Below are 19507 nucleotides of genomic sequence, written 5' to 3' on the forward strand. Positions count from 1 at the left end.
AAATTTTGACAGTGTTGAAATATGAAAACCGGTCATAATCCTCTTGTTTAGTGCAAGAATTGCACATACCATTAGGCTGCTGCAGAATCCTCAATGGATAATCTTGAATTTACAGAAATAGTAATGGGATTATTTAATTTGGACATCAAATGTCTTTTTTTAGAATTCTATTTCTGCGTTTGGCTAATATCTGATGAATATTAATGGTTTGCTTGTCTATGGCATACTACATGGGTCGGCATTTTTTATCATTAAACTAACCATTGTGTGTGGCGCCTTGCTGCAAGGCAATTCTGCTGTCCTCCTTTCCTGCACAAGAGATGAGGACTGTCTCTTCTCTTCTGAACTGTGGATGGGGCAACAGAAAGGCTGCACGATATTCGCTGTATCCAACAATCAAGGTCTTAGGCACAGCAGAACTAATTAAACTGTAAAATTATTATCAAGAGTTTACTTGTTAAAATGGCAAGATATTCATTTTATGAGAAGTCTCACAATGTTGCTGGCCATTAACAAGTGTCGGATCTCAGATAAGCCTAAACTATGGACTAAAAAAGAAATCTCCTGGTGTACTTCAACATTTCACATTGAGTAAAAATAGCAACAGACTATCCTAGTCTCCTGTATCTATCATATAAATGGAGGTTTTCAACCAAGTGCTACAGTGACAAATATTTGCTAGATGATGGATGGCAGTTCCCTTAAACATAGCCAATTACATCCTAGTAATATATGTCAGTTAGCTCAAGGATAGGCTCTTGAATTTCAATTACATGTGCCAGTCAACTCAGCCATATTCTCTCGAACTCTACTTATAACATTGCATATACAAATAATTGGATTCTTGTTTATTTCTCATGATACAGTTGACCATACGTGCTCCAGTAAATTGGAATCACTGTGCAAACACCTGTTTGTCACAGTTATGGCACTGGGTATTGACCGGCTGTGATAAAATCTGCAGTCGTTTTAAATTTCGGCAGGGGACATCTCCTGGAATGTTATAGCGAAAAGGTCTGGTGGGTACCCGAAAAAGTCAGAATAGATGCTCTTTAGTTCACCCAATAAATTCCCCAGGTGCAAAAATGCTGATTACCCCTCTGAGACGTCATAAGCAGGCTCCTATGGTGATATCAGACAAAAAGTGATTAAAAGGAACATAGACTTAAACATCTACATGTTGAAACCTACACAAATGCCCCAATGTCTATGTGCAAGGGTATACAATAACTGTCCATGGATGCCTATTTTTGCCATGTGCATTCCTATGTATACAGTGTCCCAGAAACTTCAGATAGACTATTGTTAATCTCAACATAATACTAGATCTATTTTCAAAACAAATCTTCTTAGTTAGGAAAGATTTCCATGACAAATGGATATGTGTTTCACTCTGGTCTGAGGCTGTTCCATTTGCAGTGTTGTAGAAATTGTGCAGTTATTGTTCCCAGTATGACGAGTTTCATTTTTTAAATCAAATTAATGTAGCATATGTGGTCAGGAAGAAAAAACCTGTATCCCGTTGGCTAAAGTGTAACTTTAAAGATGATTCAAAATGTAGTGTCATTGGCCTGCCAAACAAACTCCAAGACATTGTTAGCATATGTTGTCATGAGAAAGTGTTAACAAGTACTGTAAATGCATGGAGTTAGGAATTGGCTATGGGAATATTGATGGGGTGCAGTTAGTATATTAAAGGCATTGCAAGAAGCAGGTTCATTCAAAGCTAGACCAACCAGGTATCATTCCCAAGGAATTCCGTGGTGGGGAAACACTGGCTGATGCAATAAGAAAGGGCCACCATGCCTGAACTATTTTAAACCTCCTTACATTGTCATCAGAGGGTGGTTTATCTATTATCACCTCTGGCAGAAGTAATCCAACAGGCGATGTGGGAGCTGATGGACCACCGACCAAGGAAACCACTCCGTTGCAATCCACTGTGCTGTGCATTTTCCCATTCACTGGAAAAACTGGCAGGATCCTGGACACCTTGCTGGCCTGGCTAAGGTTACTGTTGCGCCGTTCTCTATGTCCATGAGGCACAAAGAGCGATCCCCGTCTGCTTTCATTGTCCTCAAAAGTGCTGTGCTCATCATCAGCAAAGTCATTTTCTGAGCCAACGTCTTTTCCACGTCCTCTGTTGCTGAAAAGGCTGGCTCTGCTATTGCGCCGAGGGAAAAACAAAGAATCACGTATGCTCAGCATGGACTGCAAAAATAGAAGAGACAAAAACAGAGTCAGAATATTGCTCAAACATCAATAATATCCTAGAACTGTGACAACAACTTGGGCCAATACAAAAATGTACATACATTTAACGATAAATGAGAAATACCAATTTCCTTCTGTTTGGGCAGAGTGGCATACTGGTAACCTAGTGTGTACTTGAAGCCTTATGAGAAGCCTTTGTCTTGAAATAGTGGACCAATCAACAAAATATCCACCATTTAGAGATAACTGTGTCTGGGCAGTATAAATGACATAGGGGGTCATTCTGACCCTGGCGGTAATTACCGCCATGGCGGAGGTTGGCGGTAGCACCGCCAACAGGCTGGCGGTGCTCCGCCGGGCATTCTGACCGCAGCGGTACAGCCGCGGCCAGAAGCGGAAAGCCGGCGGTGTACCGCCGACTTTCCGCTGCCCATGGGAATCCGCCATGGCGGCGCAGCTTGCTGCGCCGCCATGGGGATTCTGACAGCCCATACCGCCATCCTGTTCCTGGCGGTTCACCCGCCAGGAACAGGATGGCGGTATGGGGTGTCGTGGGGCCCCTGGGGGCCCCTGCAGTGCCCATGCCAATGGCATGGGCACTGCAGGGGCCCCCGTAAGAGGGCCCCACAAAGAATTTCAGTGTCTCCATTCTGAGCCGGCTTCCTCGTGGGAAGGGTGTTTCCCGCTGGGCTGGCGGGCGGACTTTCGGCGGTCACCCGCCAGACCAGTGGGAAAGCCAGAATGACTGCCGCGGTCTTTTGACCGCGGAGCGGTCTTTCGGCGGGAACCGCTTGGCGGGCGGCGACCGCCGTCCGCCGCGGTCAGAATCACCCCCATAATCTCCTATATTTCAAGGTAATTGCTGCACCAGTATTCTACATGCAATACCTGCACATCGCACCCTTCCCTAGAGGGCCTCAAAGCATACAACACTGCAGATCAGATTCAGGTACTGACAATGCACCTGCACATGATACGTTTCAACAGAAAATTAGGACTAAATCACAAAATATTTTCGGTCAGCCCCATTACAGGCCCTAGATGGAAAATGTTGTCCAAGCATCTTTTCCCAAATTGTAATAAACGCGGTTTTGTAGCGTGCTATTGAGTGAGGAGTGTTTGTGCATGATTAAGCGGATGGACTGTAGTTGCGTTTCAAGATAAAGCCACACAACAACATGAAAAATCACCACAGTACTATACAGCACACATCAGCAGTATAAAAGATCTGGAACACGGCAAATCAAAACACAATATCATAGAAAAATAATAGCACATCAAAAGAAGCCATCAAATGAACACATCATCAAAGCACACTAACACAACACAACAGATGGACAATGGAACAATAAAGCAAAAAAACACAAATGAGATATGTACCACAGCAAAACTTCCAAGTGTGGTGATTTGTGTTGTTGTGTTAGGCTCAGTTGTGTTATTGTGTTTTCTTATTGTGCTGGGTGCCTTTTGAATCATATTGTGTTGGTTTCATATTGCGTTGCAGTGTAGTTTTGCAATTTCTGTGGTGTATTGTGTTTGCTTCGTTGTGCACTGTGAATGCGTTTTGTTGTTTTTGTTGTGTTATTGGTCCGATGTTTTTTGTGTTGCTGGTCTGACATGCTATGTTGCCGTTCCGTTGTGTCTCTGTCTCTATTGACTCGTAATTGATTTTGAGTATATCTAAAAACACCAGGTTCTACCATTGTTTCAATACAGAGCACACAAGAATCACCGCCAAAGACAGAAATGTGCCAGCGCCATTCTCCGCGACTTTACAGGGCAGAGGTCAGCCACAACTATGTCACAGACAATGCTGCAAATGCGCTTTGCAAGTTGAGGTTGTGAGATTTGACCCTTCTGAGTCAGGCAAGTCTGAAACAGCGGGGTTCTCTTGTTTCATTCCTGTAAATGAGGCTACGTATGCACTGTCTGTCTCTTGCAGTCTGTGGACATCGATCTGCCAGTGCTGATGAATAAATAATACCTGGGCTGTGGGGCTGTGTATATTAAGATTGCCCAAGGAACTTATACACTAGCAAATACTTCACATATGAGTCAGAGAACTTTAGGGTCCAGCCTGCGTTGCTTGCGCTCGCGCATGCGTATCGCAGCGAGGCGCTTTAGGGTTTAGAAAAGGCCTCGGAGCCCTGTCTACCTCACGTCAGTGTTTTTCATTGGTTAGTGGGCTTGCCTATTAAAATCTGCTTGCTTTCATTAGTCAAAGGCATGCATACGTCATGCCTTTTCCGGTGGCTAGCCCTCCTCGAGCGCATCGACCAAGTACAGAAAACATGCGAGGCTCGCTGTTTTCTGTCCGGCTCGTGGATTACTTTTTCCCTAATTTACTAGCGGGATTTCACTTTGCAGAAGTCGAGCGCTTTACATAGTTAAATGCACTTTTTCGTCTTACGTACATAAATGCACTTTTGCCGATAGGTGAAAAGTCGGGTTAGGAGTTTACAACGCTATCAACTCGAACATGAGCAAACGCAAGACCCGTTGCGTTGCAAATGCTTGTTCTATTATTGCATGCGTATGGTGTAACAGGAATGACCCAATTGCCTAAACAGTCAGTTGAATGTCAATGAAGCTCCGTGTGTGTCTGATTCGGTCATCTCTCTGACCAAAAACAGAGCAACACTCGTGCTTTGCTTGAACATGTCACCCCTCAATTGGTAACCTTTTGAATTTATTTTTGCGGGCATAAGGGTAAGTCATGCATTTGGAAAAATGAATTGGTGTTTCAGTACGATATACTTGCTTTTACATGCCATCACTTTACGGTGAATATTCTTTTACAGAATTAGGCATCCTTACACTCAATTAGAGGTAATTGCACAAACATCATGCAGCAGTTGGGCTTGCAGAAGTTTGCCATGCCTTTCTTCACATAACTGATGCTATAAACCTTTGCAATACACATAATATGAAGAAATGCCTTCAATCGATCAATTCTACATTTCATTAAAAGTGGCTTAACAGTTTAGTGCTGATAGCCGCAGAGTAAGCATGGGCTACTAGCGATGCAGGATCGCTTCATACTGTGCTGCCATTTTAAGTCTATAATACTCATGTTTAGGTCTGGTGTTAGCCAAGACCTTGGGCTTTTATCCAGCTGACTTCATCCATTGGTCTGTTAGTTATTATTCACATTTTACTTCTATCCACTACAGCATACAGTATGGGGCAGTGGGTGAGCCCACTTTGGCCACTGGGTAACTCGACCTTGAGTGACTGCATTGTGCTGTTTCACAAGGTGTACATCCACACACAAAGTAGTTCTCTTCAGTGCCAGGGTTTTTGTTTGCACTTTATTGCTATGGTGTGGCCTTTGTGTTTAGGGTTTGATATGATAGAAGGCCCCTTTGTACTCTCTATTCCATGTGAAGCACAGAGCATGGTCCATCTTTATCAGTTCCTAGCTCCTGCTAATGGTGTTCAAATTCCTTTTGGAGTAGCCAATGCTTTTTTTCTTTTCTTTTCTGGCTTCGCTGTTTCTTAGTCTACCAAATTCCATTTGATACTATTTTCATGAAGTTGTCATCCTATTTTACTGTGCACACAATAAAGTACATTTCTAACTACCTTCCTGTATGTTATTCTGATAAGCATTTTAATTGAGGACTACAGTTAGATTTGTAAAAAAATGTAGTCCAGTTTGCATTGCTTTCTAGTTAGCTTTTAGTGCTCTTTTATGTTGGTATATTTGTAAACTAATTCATTCTTTATCCTACTTGTATGGCTTTCTCATGTGCTTTGTGTGCTCTGATATGTCCTGCTTATGTACACATTTTACTATTATATTTCTAATTTTAACTCTGCCATTTATTTCTATCTATCTATCTATCTATCTATCTATCTATCTATCTATCTATCTATCTATGCAACTCTATCTGTCCGGCTACTTTTACAGCTCTCTGTCTACCTTTGTAACCATATCTGTCCACCAGCTTTTGCAAACATATGTGCTCTATATCACTTTCCAATTCTCTGCATGTGTAAGCCTTCCTCTGTCTGTGCAATCTAGTCGGTCTGCCTGTGCACACATCTGTATATCTTCCTGCCTGTCTGTTCAAGCCTCTCTGTGCAACCTGTCTTTGCAGGCCTCTCTGTCTGTGTAAGCCTCTGTCTCTCTCTGCAAGCCTCTGCTTGCCTGCTAAGCCTCTATCTGTCTGTCTGGGCAAGCCTTTCTGTATATTTGTCTGTGTACACCTGTCTGGTTGCCTGTTTGTAAGAAAGTTCTACAAAAATATTACAAAAAAGTTTTTTATAATAGTTCAGTCCTATTAGTTTGTAAGAAACAGAAAACCTGTATATTCCAATAGGCCTTAGTCAGGACAGCACCCTCCTTCTCAAGGAGCCAGGATACCCTCCTGCGTGCATAGAAATACTCATACCATAACGTAATTGGGCAAATATTTCAGACCTGTGTTTTTTTCTTTACAAAATGGCTCAGCGGGTAAGATAGTGTGTGTCCTCTGCAGATAGCATATTTGAATCCTGATAAGGTCTAATCAGGCTTTCATCCTTCTGTGGTCGATAAACTTTCACCAATTTAGATTGGGCAATAATAAAGTATATATGTATGTAAAGTGTCTTGTGGAAAATACTTTGGATAACAGAGCTTTGTAAGACAACAGACCACTACACTCCTCTTGTGAATGATAATACAACTGATTATAACCAACATTTCTAAGAAAATACATGAGGAAACAAAAAGCATATAGAAGAGTGCAGTTCATAATGCTCGTGTACCTGATGGGGAGAAGTGTACTTCTTTTCGTATGTCAGTCTGAAACCTTTTCTTTTGAAACTGCTGTCAGATTCTGATTGGTGGAATTTCTCATTATCCCCTTTTTCGTCTCCTTCAGACTCTTTCTGTTTCCGTTTCTTCTTTCTATTTCTTCTTTCCTTAGCACTTTTCGAGCTCAGCATTGATGCTTCTGAAGAACTCTCTGACAGTGTTCCACCGTAGACTTCACTGTACCCTCTACCGTCATCCATAGCATCTGATGACGCTGCTGCTGCCGCTGCCTGAAATAGTGCATGAAATGGGTACTCTGAGTATTTGGTGCAAAATCTCACTGAGAAGACCAATCCTTGCCCTCATTTCTGACATATATTCATTTGCACGTGCAATTAGAGCATTCATTAATCTTATTAGCTTTACCTGCCTTGTCCATAAAATCATAATAAAAACACATACATATTCATATACATATTTTATACATATAGGTGCAGATTTTTGTTAAAGTGGAGCAGCGCTGTGCTGCGCTAAAATTAGCAGCGCCACGCCACGCCACTTTAGAATACGGAACACCCCTGCGTTTTCCCCTCCACTGGTGCTGAATTAACCTGCCTAGCGCCAACGCAGGCATCCTTGCACCTTAGTGTAAGGGTGTCTGCGTTGATGGGATATATTGCTTATGTACAGGAATGTGTTTCTTCCTGCACATAAACAATCTATAATGGCGATTTGGCACTTCTATGTGTGCTGCAAAATGTAGCACACATAAAAGTACCAAAGCATCATTTTGAATGATTGTTTATGTGCAGAAAGGTGTAATTGTCCATGGCATTTTGCTTCTTCTATGTGTGCTGCAGAATGCTATGGGGTGGTGTTAGTTTTTGGCGCTGCCTCAGGTTGACGAAACCTTGTAAATCTGGGCAGTGTTAAAAGCAACGGGTGTTGCGGTAGAACGCCCACAACTGCACCCATTGCAAGCCCCTCTGACACAGAAAACTGCATTGGTGGGGCCCATATGTACAAGGAGGCGTAACGCCACAAAAAAGTGGCATTACACCTCCTTGTAAATATGGAGAAGTGCTTAGCACCACCAGAGCATCACGAAAAGTGACGCTCAGGTGGCGCTAGGGGCTCTTAAATATGCTCCGTAGAGTGTTGTGGTCAGCCCTTTTCCGTTTTGGTCACATTTTGATTGGGCTAAACGGGCCATCACTTCACTTACTTGCATTGTGGATAATTACATTTTCCCTGATCATGTGTGCACAGCCGGTTGAAAAGCCGTGCACTTCAGTGCCAAGGTTGGTGTGACAGGGTTGGGGTGCCTAGGCTGCTGGGCCACATTTATTTTTAAAGGTATGCCAACATTCTTTTTGTATATTGAAAAAAAATACAAAGGCTCATGCTTGACAAGGTTATTGCCTTTGCCAATGTTTGGCCCAACCAAGTCAGCATCACTTTTCTGAGCATAACTATTGACAGAAAAAAAATAATCATGAAAACCTACCACAAATGATCTCGGGGCACAATTATCACGGAGCTCGAGCGTGTCCTTTACACTGATAAATTTGAGTAACGATTGTGTAAGTTTCATTATCTTTACAAAAAGACAAAAAATAGTAAATCTTCAAAATGCAAGGGAATAACCAGTGCGTATGTATTTCATCTAAGTTTCACTTGTGAGCACTTCTCTTGGCTGTTTCACGGGGAGGTCAGGAAAACACCTTGCTGATCCAATGAACATAAACTGACGCGTAAATTTATGGGGAACTCTGAACATTTTAAAGTGTTCATAGTTCTCTTCCTTACACTAAAACTGTGGCATTATCAAAAGATCTCTGCTCAGTAGTAAAGCTTTAACTACTTTGCTACATTTACAGTTTCGCAGATGTTTAGGACTTTAGTATTTTTTTGAAGAACGAGCCATTAAATTTAGTCGCCATCACAAACTCGGCGCAATTTTACAGTGCCCGATGTTAGTTTGTTTTTCTAATGCCCTCAAAATAAGGCACACATACAAATGATTGTGGACATCCTTTTTATGACATTTCGATTTAATGTATTTTCTAAAAGGTGGGCAAAATAATTGCTTGCCCCTCGAAAATGCTCCATAAGTAAGGCACTTACGGGTCAGATTTATCCTAGTGTTGCGTCACCCTTGCGAAAAACTAAAGTGTGATTTATCAAACCACGCAAGCACACCTTGCAGTGCACTGCATTGTTTGATAAATCTTGAGAAACGCAAGGCAGCACAAACCGTTCCTTTGTGTCCTTCTGCCCCAGGAAGAAGCTTCATAGGTGGAAAATTCCCCGACTTACTGTTAGTGGTAGACCTGTGAATGCGTCAAAATGCTTCGTTCACCCAGGAGAGGCCTACGGAAGAGGACTATCATTATTTCTCCTCGTTTTTCCTCTTTCTTTGTGTGCTGCAGAATGCAGCAGACAAAATGTCTCTGACGATTGTTTCTGTGTAGGAAGGTGTCTCTTTCCCTATAAAAACAATCCTGACTGTAACACCGGCACTCTTCTACCATGATGGAAGGGTGCCTATGTTACTGATATGCTTCTAATTGTGTACCATTATAGGCAGAGGACAGAAATGTGCCATATCGTGATAGATATGGCACATTTCTGCCCTCCCTCTTTCGTGTAGCTCAATACAGCAAGGTGTCTTGCTGCGTTGTGCAGCGTGAAAGTTTGATGAATATGGTCCCACGAGTTAAGGGTTGCTGCAAAATTTCCAGAGAGCTTAGTCCTAAAGAATAATAACTTTTTATGTTCAAAGGAGCTGTAAGCCTTCCCCTCCTTTTCTTCATTCATTGGTGGGGGTGCGTCGTCATGGGAAATATCAGTAACATCCTCATGACCCCACGCACATTTTAGAAATAGAGCTATACAGTGCAGAACTTTCAATGGGTTCTCTGTGATAAGAGATCACCAGCAGTGCAGGAACATGTGATGGAAAATCTTTCTTCACTTCCTTTGAATTTTTATCTGAAGATCAGAGTGTGGGAGAAACCTTAACAAATCTCTTGGCGTATGTTTTTTATTTAATTGTTTTACGATTACTTCTGTTTGTTCAGTGTTACTGTCTAAAGCAATGGTAAATGTAGTGGAAGGGTTTTAAACACTTCAAGCACTTAGGAAGAGGTTGCCTGGTTAATGCTATAAAAAATGCAATGCTTTAAATTTACTGTAGAAAAATACATTTGGGGTGGGCAGAATTAAAATGTCAGTGGTGCTGTATGCGAGCTCCATAAAAAGGAGCAGCTCTCCACCTAAAGAAAGGGAATTATTCCTAGCTGATGATTTGCATAATTTATGCAGTACACACTCTTTTTCGCTCTCTCTCTCTCTCGCTCGCTCTCTTTCTCTCTCTCTCTCTCTCTCCCTCTCTCTCTCTCTATATATATATATATATATAAACAGAAAAAACAAAGGTTACAGGGACGTTATAGTTAGGTTCTGAATTCATCCGCAGAAAACCTTAGATATTCAGCAGTTATAGTTATGGTTAACTCAAGTAACTATAGCTGGCACCCTAGGGTAACTATAACTTGCACCCCTGAAATGCCTAGTTTTTTCATCAATAATTTTATTGCAAACATTGCAGTAATAATATCAATGATGCCATTGAAGGTGTCATCAATGATGTAATATTTGGAATAATTAGTTGTGCATGGCGAAGGCCCAAGTTATAGTTTAAAAAATAATTGGGCAATTTTTCCCACAAGGGGTTCCTTAGGGGCCTCTATATATGTCCGATAGGGTCAGTATACCTCACCCTGAAACTTTTAAGAAACAAGCTGAACTGACCAAAGTATACGTTTTGAAATTTTTTAGAAGATTCATCAAATGGAGAGGGAAGGTATTGGCAAAGCAAAAAATACTCCATCTATGGGAAAAAAAAAACAACAATATATATATATATATATATATATATATAATTCACCAAAAGTATTCACTGCACTCCATTAAGTTCCAATAGTGCCTATTTATTGATGCCAAGGTAACAACCACCAACACGCTTCAACTCCCCAAGGAGCCCAATAACAACTATTCAATTTTTCATATATATTTTGAGAGAAGTATCACTCTAATATTTCTGTATCTCTAACTCACACATTCCTATAAGTCGTTAATGACCGTGAGAGATTTAGTAAGTTACTTAGTGAATTCTACTCTCTCGATTTTAGGCAAACCTATATCAATTCTATCCAGAGTACTGCCTGTCATTATACGACTAAGGAGTTAGCTACTTTTTACATAGTATTTTGTTAGTGAGATACAGAAATATTAGAGTGATACTTCTCTCAAAATATATATGAAAAATTGAATAGTTGTTATTGGGCAATGTGTGTCACCTGTGCGTAGCTTTCTTGTCAAAATAGAACATAGTAAAAGGTCAATGTTCAACATAATTAGTATCAAGTTAGAATTTGGTAATTGAATGCAATGGCACAACAGGGGATAATACACGTAACAAGCATTATTTTATTATGTAGGTTGAGGGTTGCTTATAAGCACTATTTTTTGTATTTGTTATTTGTTTTTAGTATTTGTATGTGAAATTAGAAAATGATATAAATGTTTTTTATTCAAAAACTACACTATCCAGAATGCATTGGAAATAATGAGGCACCATGGAGTATAAATAGCGAAAGGGAAAAGGGACTCATTCACTGTGAACAAGACTCCTTGGGGAGTTGAAACGCGTTGGTGGTTGTTACCTTGGCATCAATAAATAGGCACTATTGGAACTTCACGGAGTGCAGTGAATACTTTTGGTGAATTGTATTTTTCGAGATTGGTCCTCTTCGTCACGAGCACCGGCAGTAGGGTGCACCACCCAGCAACCTTTAGACCATCCTTGTTTGATATATATATATATATATATATATATATATAAATATATATATAGGCCCAGTTGAAGGCGTAGCCGAAACGCGTAGGCTGTTTTTATTTCATTTGTTTTGCACTTTATTTAATTTAGCATTAGGATGCCCAAAGAAGAACAGCAATAAAAATCACCTGATGTTTTTGAACTGGACTGGGAGTCAGCTGTTCTTGTGCCACCGTGCAACTGGTCCGGGGGAAGTGGCTGAGAAGAGACTTGTCTTTCTTGAATATATATATATATATATATATATATATATATATATATATATATATATATATATTTACACAGAGCCTCTTGCACTTCAGAAAGAGATCAGCACTCTGTTATATATATAACCTACTGGCAGTCGCCAGAAGGTAGTTATAGTTAGGACTTAGTTTCCATAAGAATTTTTTATTTTATTTTGCTAATAACTTTGATGGCATTTGACGAACCTTAATAAAATTCTCAAAACTAGATTGACAGTCAATTCAGCTGCTGCTGTCTGTAACGTTTCAGGTTGATCTGTCAATTGAAGGGGGCAGGAAAAAGGGGGTGTCCCAAAATGCATTTTCACCATGCAAGTTCCATTAGGGATTTTAGACATGACTGCAGCTCCAAATGCTGATCGGAGTTACACCAAGTTTGGCAGAAAGTTAGATCTTTGTCCAGAAAGAGTCCTTTTTGTAATATGGTGTAAATCTGTTCAGTAGTTTTGGAGTTATCAAAGTAAAAAGATTTATGTATATCTTGAAACGTGGATCCACCACACCTCCTCCATGGATCCAGGCAGATTTGTGGACCCACATGCAAACAGCGATGCTTTGATTGGCTGGCTGCAACCTGAAAGGAAAGCTGTGGCTGCCATTTTGTTTATTGCGACTCTGTTTCCTGTGAGTAAAATAACATTAACAAGTGATAGAAGGGGTCAAGGTAGAGGTACCATGACCCAATGGGTCTGATGGACGAGTCCAAAAATTTGTCCAAAGTGTTTTTTTTAGCATGTGGATCCAAGGGACTACCTGGATCCTCATGGATTCAGGTGGATTCGGGTGGTTCCACGAATCCAGACCTTATTTTAAAAAAACACATTCACGCAATCACAGACCAACACATCTACACACACACTCTCTCACACACTCAAACACCCACTTACACACCCACACAACCACTCACACACCCATACAGCCTCACATACCAACTCACAGACCAAAAAAACCACTCAGACATCCACTCACAGACCCACACAGGACTCACTCACACACTCACATAACCACTTACACATGAACACAACCACTCACACACTCATACTCCCACTCACACACCTACTTACACACCCATATAGCCACTCACCCCCCCACTCATGCACCCATACAGCCACTCACACACCCACAAAACTACTCACACACCCACTCACACACCTATTCACACATTCACCCAGCCACTCGCACACCTGCCCACACAGCCACTCACACACCCACTCACACACCCATATAGCCACTCACACAGTCACTCACACACACACTGACACACCCACCCACAGGCATTGATACGGTCGTAGAGATTGCAATAGCACATGTTTGTATTAAATGTGTTGTTTTTTATTAATGAATGTGTGCAATACAACCAGCAGACAACCTATTTGTCTGAGGATTCGCAGCATAACTGCAGATCCTTAAAAAATAAATTTTAAAATAAGAAACACTTGGTGCATTGCATTTATAGAAAGACTACATAAGTAACCCTAAATTAATTTTTACATTTTGTTTAAAACATATAATAAGAATGAGTGAATAAAATATATTTATAAATTTGTGAAAATGCATATTAGTAAATTAAACTTACGGATCAAATCGTAATACAATTTATATTAAAAATTGTGAAAACAAAGGTTACAGGGATGTTTTAGTTAGGCAATAGCATTAAAAAATAGGAGAAGTTTACTGATAAACGACAAAGGTTACAAGGATGTTACAGTTAGGAAATAGATTTTTTTTTAAAAACATAAACACTCACTGAAAACAACAAAGGTTATAGGGACGCTATGGTTTGTTAGAGATTGTACACAAACAAAACCACAGAAATTCAGCAGTTATATTTATCTCAAGTAACTGTACCTTGTACCCTAGGATAACTATAACTCACACCCTCACCATGCACTGCTAATCACCCCACATATTACATCACTCATGACATCATCTATTACATCAGGGCGCGAGTAATAGTTACTTGGGATATCTGTAACCTGGTGAATTTCTATGGTTATGTGTGTGTAAAATCTATAACAAACCATAGCGTCCAATGATCAATTCCTACATACCTGGCTGGAGGGTGAAGAAAACTGTCTCCAACTCAGTATTACACACAGCTCTTGCATGTTTACCAGGGATGTTTTCTCCACTCTAATACTGACCCACAATACAATGGGGACCCAATCCTGCCAGTCTGCTTGCCCTGGTGGGATATTCCTCCTTAGGAAGCAGGCAGCAACGCCTACTATGGAAAATAAATGTGTACCTGTTTTTAAACTCTACATTTTGTAATAGACTAGATCTGGAGTTGTTGAAAACTACAAAACATATGGAACCCTTGGAATGTGGTCTGGGACATCTCTCATGAAGATTTGAAGACCCTTCACATCAAGAAAACATTAAGAAAACAGCCTTATTGTACTTTTTGCAATACTTGGGATTAAGGAACGTTTCATAACTGGTTAACAATGTGATAACCCTACAGTATGCTGTATGTAGTACTGACAAGAATGGAGGATTAGGGGGATTTTACTACCAAAATTCATCGGAAATTGTGTGCTTGTAGCTTATGTGCACTTTAGGTGCATATAAAATCCTGAGACCTTTCAAAAACATTTATTGAGCAACACAGATCAGATTCATATAATCCCATCACTTCATTGACTTCACAAGTCATTTCATTCATGTATCATATCAACCTGGTCCTTTTTCCTGGTCACATGTTTACTTGAGGGCAATCATGCAATGTGCTTTAACTCAGTTATTTTGGTTAACATGTACTTTAACTCAATCTTTTCTATGGGTTATACTTTTGTATTATAATTCTCTTGTAGATCTTGCAACTGTAAGACATAATCTTCAACAACATTTTAAATTCATGACAGTCACATACAAATAAATCTTTGTAGCTTGTAAGTCATGCATTCAGATTCAAAAATGCTTTAAATTATAACTTCCTTTCATAAAAACCCCAAACAAACCAATGTATTAGGTAATTCACCCCCTTTATAACTAGACATTAGTTACTTCATATTAGCTTTTGACTTCTTCCTTCTACCCCCTTTTGGTGGCATTATATGTTAGAAAACGAGAAGTAGTGTGCTGTGGCATTTTTCTAAATGTGAATCTGAGGTACTGGAAAAAGCAATATAAATATCCACCTTGCCTACCTAACGAGTGCTTGATCTTGGTTATGCCAGCTCAGATTAGGAGTTTTTGTCCTGCTCTAAGAATAATAATGGGCAAAGCAGGATCATTCTTAAAATATATCTGAGCATATTGAACTTTAACTATGTTCCAGTCTAGCCCTGATGAACATCTTCTATCCCCAGACACATTTCTAAACCAGCTTTTACTTGTCCACCTGGAAACAGACAGTGTGCCATAAACATCATGGAAAATACTGTGGTAGTTTCCTTATTCACAAAGTTTTTAATAGTGTCAAATATGTAAATAGGATTTGCTTCACAGCACCTTTATACATGGCTACTTAAATATAGGATTTAAGAATGTAGTACATAAATATCATTGGCATGCTTGTTACTTTCTATTTCTAAACGTAAAAATCAGAACTTCTATACAAAGGTTGTTTAAAGTTCATGCTCATCATGAGTGTATCTCACAAGGTTTTGAGCAGCAATAACCTGATTATGTAAAACAGTAATAATAACTACAATAAAAAAAATCATTATTTGTGATTGTACTACCTGCAAGTTATCCTGATGTTTTTTAAGTGCTTCCATCATTTGTTGGAATTCTGCCTCCTTCTGCTCAGCTTCATCTAAGGTAGCCTGATTTTGCTCATCGTAGGCCATGGCAACCACAGCCAAGATCAGGTTCACCAGGTAAAAGGAACCAAGGAAAATCACCAGAACAAAAAATATCATGTAGGTTTTGCCAGCAGCACGAAGAGTCTGGAGAAAAATAAACATGTGCTCAAAATATAAAAATGTACTTCATGGTTAATGAGCTATACAATGACATTCTGAAACCTGAGTATACAGCAAACTATGGGCCAGATGTACAAAGTCATTTAGCATTTCTTAATGGTCCGAATCACTATGGGCTTTTGAGACATAAAAAGCCTGTTAGGGAATCACAAAATGTGATTTCTACCCACTAGAAATCATATTCTGCGATACCCAAATAGGAAATCGCTAATAGGATTTTCCCATTTGTGATTTCCAAAGCAGATGTACAAGGCATTAACCATATGCAAAATGGTCCTTTAGGAAATACAATTACAATATACTCCAAGTTGATGGCAACCATGTGCAATTTAAAAAAATCACCCAAAGATGCTTTTTTTTTAATGCAATAGAGCACACACATGCCCCTAGGGCATATGTGTGCTCTACTTGTGCACCACTATTTTTGGAGAGCATCACTGGATGCCTATTGCCCATAGCCATCCTTGGTTTTGCATTTCTCAAATAGCGATTTCTATGGAGTCGCTATTTGAGAAATGCAAAACCAAGGATGGCTGCAAAACCGGGCCGTTAAAACAAATGCAATAGGATTTCATAATTGCGATTTCCTAATAGCGATTCCTACTTTTTGCTTTCTACTATTAGGAAATCGGTAATTACAAACATATCATTTTGCATTCCCTAAATAGCGAATTTTATGGAGTCCCTATTTAGGAAATGTAAAATTGCAGTTTGATACATCTGGCCCTTACTCATTTTATCATGAATGTATCCAAAATTCAGTTTTTCATTTTAAAGATGTACAAAAAAGTTTGAATATTATTATAATCCAAGAATAGGTCATGTGACCCTACACTCTTGAAATGAAGCAGATGCTTAGCATTGGCTTCTCATTGCTGTGTTGATCTGACTTTCTGATTAAAATACTGTGGCTAGATTAGGCCGCGCCTCAGATTTTCACTTTTGCAAAGAGTGGTCTTTCTAATAGTGACTTCCTTGAGGGCATGAAAACTGAGAAGTGATATTCTCTGGGCACGCTATTTATGTAATAATAACCAATCATAATAGGTCACAATCCACCCTTTTCAACTCAGCTCACCAAATGATGTTGACATTTTCAGTTGGACAATGATGTGTGTAGGATGATACTGAAATATCACTGTCATTGTTGGAAAATGGGTTATTGGTAGGGCAGGTAGGTACCTACACCTGGCAACAAGCCACAAACCTCCACAAAAGTACAGTTAGGTCTCAGTAAATTAATCCCAGCTCTACCCTTGGTAGCTTGGCAACGAGCGTCAAGGCTTAACTTAGGAGACAAAGTGTAAAGCATTCAAATATCACAAAACAGTAATTAAATAAAACACAGGAAACAGTTTAAAAATCCAAAACCAATTTATAAAAATAGCTTATATTTTTATCTTTAAAATGACACAAAAACGATTAAAATCGGTTCAGGGGAACCGGAGATATGAATTTTTAAAGTATTATTATTTTCTAGCGCATAGAAACAAAAAGCGCCAATCGGGTCATCTGGTTGCACCAGGACCGGGACAAAGTCAAACTTTCAGGCCGACCGCGATGGAGCCCTGCTCGGCTACAGGTCGCGGGAGGCCTCGGTTAAAAAGTTACCTTCTGACTTAGTCTTTATTTTGAAGTTTTTCTTCACCGGGACGAACCTGCCAGTTGGATCCGACCTCCTGGAGCCCTTGTCCGGATACGCGAAGTCGGTTTCCTCGGTGGTGATTTCTACCTTCGGACTTAGTCGTTTTTTCGAGATGAAAATCCTTCGACCGGGGTAAACCTGGATCTTGATCCGACGTCCGTGGAGCCCTTCTCGGATACGATGGCTGGAAGGTCCCGGTCAACTTTTTACGTTCGGACTTAGTCTTTTTTTCGGATGTTTTTCTTGACCGGGACGAACCACGAAGTCAGGCCGGGTCGCGGTTGAGGCAAGCCGGCTAGAATTTCCGCGTCGAGTCGGTCACTTTATGGAGCTTTTTTCTAAAATTTCTCCAATCTTTTCCAAACTTCTGGGGCTTCACCCAGATGTTCTTTTAAGGTTCTTTTGGGGTCCACAGCTCACCCCAAGGGTCCAGAAGTTCTGTGATGGTCCTTGGGAAGTGCGGACTTCAACTCCCAGAATACACCTGGCGCAAACTCCTTTTTGGCCACTGGACAGTGGTCAGCTGGTCACTTTTTCAGGAGTTGGTGCAGGGGACTCTGGTTAGCAATTTTTCACCTGTAGCAAACAGGGAGTCCCTCCTTGAACCAGTGGAAGCCAGGCAAAGTCCTTCTTGTGGTGAAGCCCAAGTGTGCAGCTGGTGCAGTCTTTCTGAGTGCAGGGTCCAGGTGCAGGCCAGGGGTCCAGCAGGGCAGTCCTTCTTCTTCTTTAGTTCCTTTCTTGTTGAATTCTGGAGGGGATCTGAGGCGTGGGTGCAGGTCTGCCAGTTTTATCCTTGCTCCTGGGTGAAAAGCAGGGGGGCCCTGGTCCTCCAATCAGGGACAGGGTCGTCCCCCTGTGATGACCACTTCCTGGGAAGTGTGGCAAAAATCCATCCCAGAAGGCAACAGTCTCTAAAAATCCAAAATGGATGAATCTGATTTTTAGAGGAGAGATCTGGCTGAGCCCACCCACTGGTGTGGCTAAAAATCATAAACACACCCCTCTCCTGCCCTCTCCTAATCTAATCAAGGGGGCACCTAGCTGTCTGGGGTTGCAGGATGTGGGGGAGTTGCTGGGTGCTCCAGATGTCCTTCCCTGCCTTTGAAGACCAGTTTGGCAGCCCTCCCCCTTCCTGCTTCCCCATCTGCTGAGGGGAGATTCTCTCCCCCAAGCACATTCCTTTGTGTAAAGCCAGGCCACTTCACACCTCATAAAAGTGGCCTGGCAGAAGCTGCTGCAGGCTGGCCAATCAGAGCACAGCAGCAAAAACAATGCAGAGCTGAAATTGGCAACTTTTTAGGTAAAGTCTAAACTTTTTACCTGCACTAGTTATATTAAATCCAACAACTGGAAGTTGTGGGATTTATTATAACAATCAATTTGATACCAAATTCTTGGTATGTAACATTTAAGGAGACTTTAAAATTAAAAATAAAGTCTGCCCATTCTAGCCTATGAAGGCCATTTACTTCAATGAGGGAAAAACGAATTTGGCTGTTTTTACCTCACCAGGGCTTATAAATCTATTTTTATAAAGTCCCTGCTTATAGTTACATGGCACCCAGCCCTAGGGGCACATAGGGCACACCTTAGGGGTGACTTATATGTAAAAATAAGGTAGTTTAAAACTTTGGAAGTACCTTTAATTCCAAAGTCGAATTTGCATATGACTTTAATTTAAAAGCAGCCAGCAAGGCAGGCTTGCTTTTAAAATGACACTGGGCACCTCAGCAATGCACCTAGGTGTGCACCACCTATGCTGTGGTCCCTAAACCTACATGCCCTACCATATACTAGGGACTTATAGGTAGGTTAACTTAGCCA

General features: G+C 40.7%; 1 protein-coding gene across 3 annotated transcripts in view; it reads right to left on the bottom strand.

The window, feature by feature from the left end:
* The window catches only part of LOC138285384 (sodium channel protein type 2 subunit alpha-like), a 696215-nt gene that overhangs the window by 396180 nt on the left and 280528 nt on the right, over window positions 1-19507 (bottom strand). For 2 of the 3 annotated variants that reach the window (XM_069225253.1, XM_069225254.1), the window contains exons 10-12: window positions 15796-16002; window positions 6970-7248; window positions 1864-2211 (exon numbers count right to left, since the gene is read on the bottom strand). In XM_069225253.1, the coding sequence (XP_069081354.1) occupies window positions 1864-2211; window positions 6970-7248; window positions 15796-16002 (834 nt within the window). Of the gene's footprint in view, window positions 1-1830; window positions 2212-6969; window positions 7249-15795; window positions 16003-19507 lie in introns of all 3 variants that reach the window. The other variant, XM_069225252.1, reaches the window with a different exon arrangement.

Source organism: Pleurodeles waltl, chromosome 3_1, assembly GCF_031143425.1.
Source record: "Pleurodeles waltl isolate 20211129_DDA chromosome 3_1, aPleWal1.hap1.20221129, whole genome shotgun sequence".
In the NCBI taxonomy this organism is placed as follows: domain Eukaryota; kingdom Metazoa; phylum Chordata; class Amphibia; order Caudata; family Salamandridae; genus Pleurodeles; species Pleurodeles waltl.